The sequence below is a fragment of the Nematolebias whitei genome, chromosome 7 (genome assembly GCF_014905685.2).
Source record: "Nematolebias whitei isolate Nwh7 chromosome 7, NemWhi1, whole genome shotgun sequence".
NCBI lineage: Eukaryota > Metazoa > Chordata > Actinopteri > Cyprinodontiformes > Rivulidae > Nematolebias > Nematolebias whitei.
This window is the reverse complement of record NC_056504.1, coordinates 51,047,495-51,053,873: the sequence shown is the minus strand read 5'-3', so window position 1 is coordinate 51,053,873 and position 6,379 is coordinate 51,047,495. Positions and strand designations below refer to the sequence as shown.

The 6,379-nt window shown below is 40.7% G+C and overlaps 1 protein-coding gene across 1 annotated transcript in view; it reads right to left on the bottom strand.

The window, feature by feature from the left end:
* Window positions 1–6,379, bottom strand: part of ptprt (protein tyrosine phosphatase receptor type T) — a 340,867-nt gene that overhangs the window by 14,306 nt on the left and 320,182 nt on the right. Inside the window, exons 22-25 of the mRNA XM_037679934.1 lie at window positions 5,165–5,250; window positions 3,844–3,880; window positions 3,505–3,602; window positions 3,104–3,220 (exon numbers count right to left, since the gene is read on the bottom strand). Of these exons, the coding sequence (XP_037535862.1) occupies window positions 3,104–3,220; window positions 3,505–3,602; window positions 3,844–3,880; window positions 5,165–5,250 (338 nt within the window). The remainder of the gene's footprint in view (window positions 1–3,103; window positions 3,221–3,504; window positions 3,603–3,843; window positions 3,881–5,164; window positions 5,251–6,379) is intronic.

The following is a 6,379-nucleotide window of genomic DNA, read 5'->3' as shown; positions in this document are numbered from 1 at the left end:
TCTGATACTCATGTGCTCACACAGACTCATGTGCTCATCTGATACTCGTGTGCTCATCTGATACTCGTGCTCATCTGATACTCGTGTGCTCATCTGATACTCATGTGCTCATCTGATACTCATGCGCTCACACAGACTCATGCGCTCACACAGACTCATGTGCTCATCTGATACTCATGTGCTCACACAGACTCATGTTCGTGCTGCTCTTCAGCGTATTGTTTTTATGTTATTAGTGCTTAGTGTATCTCTACTTAACGTTTGTCTTGGTTCATATCTTAGACCTTATTGCTGTTTTTATTTGACACTTTATACTTTTGTTGGATGTAACTGGGACCCTGTGTACACAGTTTTGTTCCACCACATGTACCACGTGATGTGAATGACAATAAAGGACCTTGAATCCTTGACTATAAATATGTCCAAGAGCGTTTTGCAAATGGTTTCTTTTCATAGCAGCAATCATCTGTTCTCCGGATATTATTTTATATCAAGAACACGATTGAAGCTACAGCATCAGGGTCATTCTGATAAAATGCATTTTTTATTATTTTACACTCGACAGTCGGGATGTTTGGGCATGTGAACGTTACTCGGAGAGGCAGGACGGACAGTTAGCTCCTGTCAAATATTCGTCTCGATGTCCTTCAGACAACAGATCCAAGTGACGCAGATATTCCTCGATGTGTGGAATATAAAGAGAGGCGTTCACTACAAAGTCGCATGGAGCCAAAGAAGATGTCAGTCTCAAATAAACAGACCTGATGGGAACTGGTTTCTTTACTTCCCAGCACTAAGAACACAGTTCATGCAGGAAATGATGAAAACTCTTGTCCTCGTCTGTAAACATTCACCGGATGAGAAGTGCAATAAATGGGAAAAGTGATTTATTTCTGGGTAAAATGTTGATTTCTAAAAGTTTCATAAAACCTTTTCTGCTTCTTTCCACTCAGATAAGACCGTCTGGATTTGTTTATGTACAAACATCCTCGTTATGTCTAATTATTTATTTGCAAGGGTCCACCGCCGACTTCTGTTCAATCTATTCCTACTTCACGGTTTTTCACTTATCGCGGGTCTTCAGGGTACGGATCCCCATAAAGGTTTCTGAAATAAAGTGGTTAAACACAAAAACTATTAAATTCAAACGTCACGTTTGTCTGTCGTTTGTTTTCACATGCAAAATGTAAATTTTTATAAAGCTGGCGGTGACGTGCTTCCCGTCTTCTCTTCAGACGTAAATGTCACATGGGGGGGGGGGGGGGTCCTTCAGCTGCTAACCTGTTTCTGTTCCCGCTCCCCATAACGTGCACGACTTGAAGAAAACAACTCTTTACACATCTGGCACGCTCACATCTGCAGGTCTCATCTAAAACTCTGGAACGATCATCACCAACACAAGACCATCACTTCCTGTTTGAGTTCCACAAACAGGAACCTGGAAGCAGCTAAAGTCTGAGTTCCTGTTTGGACTTTACTTGAACATGAGGAGAAGAAGAAGTGACACCAGCACTCAGAGATCTGCCACTGAGTGCAAAGAGCGGAGAAAGATGGAGGGGAAGACCACGGCTAGATGCTGAGAGATGTCTGATGTCCAGACATGACCAGCGGAGGAACTGAGACCACGCTGCTGAACACCAGACGCTCTGCAGAAACGTCACGTGGAGAACAAAACGTCAGAAACAACAAGACAGGTACCCCATGGGAGCGTAGCACCATCTGCAACTTCCTCATCTTCAAGCCTTCCACGTGCAGCAGGAACCTCCATGAGCGTCAGACACAACATTCGTGTTCGTACCAAATACAAACAGCGACAACATCCCGACCAGCGCTCAGTTTACCGTTAGTTTACACACGAGACTCCAACCAGGTCTCAGACTTGATCTTTTCCAGAGTCAGGGTGCAGCAGAAGTTTAACTCGTTTCTGCTGCGTGTTTGGTGGAAATCTTCCCTCACAGATAAAACTCGTGCAACAGAAGCGCAGCTTTTCTTCATGACTGACTCTAAACGACGTTTTGTCGTCTTGCTTCTTTCCGCCCTGCACCTCGTCTGCTCTCCTGCTTTTCCTCGAAGGCACTTTCCTCCGCAGAGTCTGTGTCAGCCGCTCTTACTCAGCGCTCCGTTAATCTCCTCGGATGTGGCATTAATAAATGTTTTCATTAAGAGCCTGCTCTCGTTATTCACTGCGGCTGAAGCAGTTGAATTGTCGCGTGCCGCCTGCAGACACCGACTCTCAGCCTCTTTGTTTGTCCTCGACCTGTTCCACAGGCAGGATGGGGACATGTGACGGCTGTTTGGACACATTAATGCGTCCTGAAATACGACGGGCGTTTTTGAAATCAGCTTCCCTTTTGAGTACTTGTGCACGTGCGCACACACACCGAGGTGTAGTGGATTAATGGCTTGCTAAACACGCTGACAGCGAGGACTGGAGGACTCGTCTTGATAAGCTGCTTTCACTGAAGGGGGAGGAAATACAGGACGGAGCAAAAAACTGAGTAAAGTGCAGAAAAAGCAGGAAAAACACGACAGAATCTGAAATCTGCTGCGAGATGTAGGAATTCTTAAGCTTTTTGTTACACGACTGAAAGGTGAAGTAATGTTTCAGCTGATGTTATCTCAGCTGTGTGGAGCATCGGCTGAACTTCACACATTTCTTACACAAATACAACTTCGAAGGGTTTTGTTGCGTTCAGTGTTCGCTTCGTCTTCTGAAGACCGTTTGTTCTCAAAGAGAAGACAACGATACCCGAGCTGATCGTTTTATCTCGTATCCTGCTCTGCCTGCACACAAAGCAAAGGGAAAGGTTGGAAAGACGAGGAGTTGTGCTCAGAGCCGTTGTCCCTCAGAGTAGTGGGTTTTATTTTCTGTCATCTTCACACGAACGAACAGTGAAAAGCACAAAGATGATGACACGTGATCTGTTTTAATTCACAGAGGCCTCCTGCCTGAGCTCAAGGGCCCAGTTTAAGTTAAACCAGCAAGAAACTACGAAGTAACGCTTCTCAGTTATCGACCGGTGCAGAAGTCCGGGGTTGAGTTTCCAACAAGCTGCGGTGAGGCAGGAGAGAGCTCCAGATGTTCCTGATCGAAGTTCTTTACCTTTTGGACGCTGAACGTCCGGATGACGTACTCAGCCAGAGGTTCAGTTTCTATCAGGGTCACCTTGATGTCTCCGTACACCTCCGTCTCATCGGGCCAGTAACGGACACACTTCACCTGAAACACCACAACAACTGCACAATGTAACAGCTCGTTGGGTTTAACTGTCAGGAAGTTTACTTGATTTGAACTTACGGTAGTTAAAAATAAATGTTTGTTTATTTATTATTTATTTATTTGTTGTAAACAGTTTGGAACATGAAGAGTTTTGGATTCAAACCCTACAAAGTTAAAATACAAAAGGTTTGAACAAGGAACTGTTGCCGACATGTTTTCATGACCGTAAACAATGTACACTAATACATTTTATTCTTTAATTCTTAATTTTATAAAGAACTCACTCGTCCCACTTCCACCAGGTTTGTAACCATGACGATGGAGGCTGAGTTCTCCTGCCAGACCATCCTCCAGAAGTCCCTCACAGTCTCCTGCATGGGTCCTGACACACACATGCACACACAAACACACACACATCATCAATCCCAGATAGTAGTTTGGGGGTTTGAGGTAATGGGGTCTTAAATTTGTCTATTATACAGCAGTTCAGATTTAGGAGGCTGCGGTAATGGCCTTCCAGTCTGAAAGGTAGAATTTACCAGGTGGAAGCCGCACACACACACACACACATGCGCGCGTGCACACACACACACATGCACACGGCCTTGCATCAGGTTAATTACCTTGTGTGGCGATGTAATGTCTGGGTCTGTGGTAACCCTGGAGAGTCAGAAAAAGAAGTTTTATAAAAACAAATATCAACAGAAAAGATTGTTTTCTTTTTCTCCGTTTTGTTTAATTTGTAGTTTAATTTTTATGAGAATCTTTAGTTTCCTCCTTGTTATTAATTGTTTCAGCACCAAATCAAAGTTTAACGTGACAGAAACAGAATACGATGAGACAGAACGTAAACAGAAACATCGTCGGTTCTGTATCACAATTATTTGCAGATCTAAAAAAACATTTTCTTCACCAAAGTTTTTGTTTGTGTGTGGATGAGAGAGCGTAAGAACAGCAGAAAGTCTGGTTTTAATTTCCATATACGGATAAGGACAGGCCTTAAGAGTTACACATGTGAGCTCATTCTTATTCTTTGGAGTTTAACGAAGAAATGCCCGTTCAAAACATGATGTTAAACTTCCTTGTCAGGAGGATTTAAAAGAAAGCGGTGCTTTAAAAACTTATTGTACAATTATGGTTAAAGGTCAAAACAACGTTTTGTTCCTTCAACTAAAAGAGCCCGCGGGCCTCAGAACAAGATGCATCTGCCCGTTTCTGGTTCCTTCACAGCAAATTTTACTTTTGCTTTCAACCTCTGCTAAAGTGCAGGTGGGCTGTTCAAAAAACATGGAGAGTTGGAGATGGTGGTTATTTAGCACAAGCTTAGTAATTTGTGTATATTGTGTATTGTGCATTGTATATCGTGTATTGTATATCGTGTATCATGTATTGTATATCGTGTATTGTGTATTGTATATCGTGTATCATGTATTGTATATTGTGTATTGTGTATTGTATATCGTGTATCATGTATTGTATATTGTGTATCATGTATTGTATATCGTGTATCATGTATTGTATATTGTGTATTGTATATTGTATATCGTGTTTTGTATATCGTGTATCATGTATTGTATATCGTGTATTGTATATCGTGTATTGTATATCGTGTATTGTATATTGTGTATTGTATACCGTGTATCATGTATTGTATATCGTGTATTGTATATTGTGTATCATGTATTGTATATTGTGTATTGTGTATTGTATACCATGTATTGTATATCATGTATTGTATATCGTGTATCATGTATTGTATATCGTGTATTGTATATTGTGTATCATGTATTGTATATCGTGTATTGTGTATTGTATATCATGTATTGTATATCATGTATTGCATATCGTGTATCATGTATTGTATATCGTGTATTGTATATCGTGTATCATGTATTGTATATCGTGTATTGTATATCATGTATTGTATATCGTGTATTGACTCACGTCAATATAATTGGCGTTGATGTAGTCGGAGTGGGGGTCTCCATCCAGCAGCTGCAGGCGGACCCTGGTGTGATCGTCTGTGGGGTCAGATAACAGAAAAATACAACAGGCCTAAAGTTACTTTTACCCACAGATGGGAGAAGCTAACTGAGTGGACGGGGAACTCGCTACCAGGGGACACAATGAGTCAAAACGGAAGAAACACCCGGCGTCGTTGGCTGTCCAGAGAGGAGACAAACATGGAACTGTGATTGAATATTCTGGGAAGAACGTCAGTTCCTAACAAAGCGTAAAGAAAAGGTCTGGTCCAACTGAACATGGTGCTAAACTAAAGAATGTACATTTTCACAGCCTACAGTGAGAACGCTGAGCACTGTGAAAGATAATTTACTGAGGAAGGTGAACCTGAGATGGTAAAGTTAAAAGAAGCAGAACATCAGCTAAATGCTAAAAGTAAAATGCTAACTAAGCAGCAAAACTTAAATAAAGTATATAAGCTCAATCATCCAGGTAAATAAATCACAAAATAAGTCAAATCAGGCCATATGGACAGATTATTCTTGGAAGAAACGCTTTGTCAGTCTGAGGCCTGCCAACAAAATCTGTCATATGAATAGCATCTTATTTAGTTAAAAGCTAAAATAGCACAATGCTGGCTACAAGCTCAAAGTAGCAAGAATAAACAATAGCAAAAGTTAGCTAAACTAGCACAAGGCTAGCTAATGGATAAAAGAAAAAAAAACAGATTAAAGTTTAAAGTAGCATGACAAGCTAATGAAAAGCTAAAGGCTAGTTAAAAGCTTAAATTAACAAAATGTAGCTAAAAACTAAATCAAGCAAATGGCTAGCTGAAAGCTAAAAGTAGAATAACAAAAATAAAGTCAGTTTGCTGAAGCAGATTTCAGAAAGAACGACGTTTTGACGGCATCAAGGAGCTCTCAATGTATTTCTATGGAAAAAAAAATGTATTCAAAAAGTTAAATACATTAAAAAGTATAAAGAGTACCCATCTCCTGAAAGAGCTAAACACTTTCACGTATTAACAGTTAAAACAGCACACAAAGTAAGTGGTTATACGGTAAAGTGAAGAAGGAGTGAGTAAATGTTGCCTCGACGTTCACAAAGACGTGGTTTCATGTCAAACTTCATTTGGAAAACTAGTTTTATTTGTAATATTTTTAACTAGTTTTATGTGTAATATTTTTAACTAGTTTT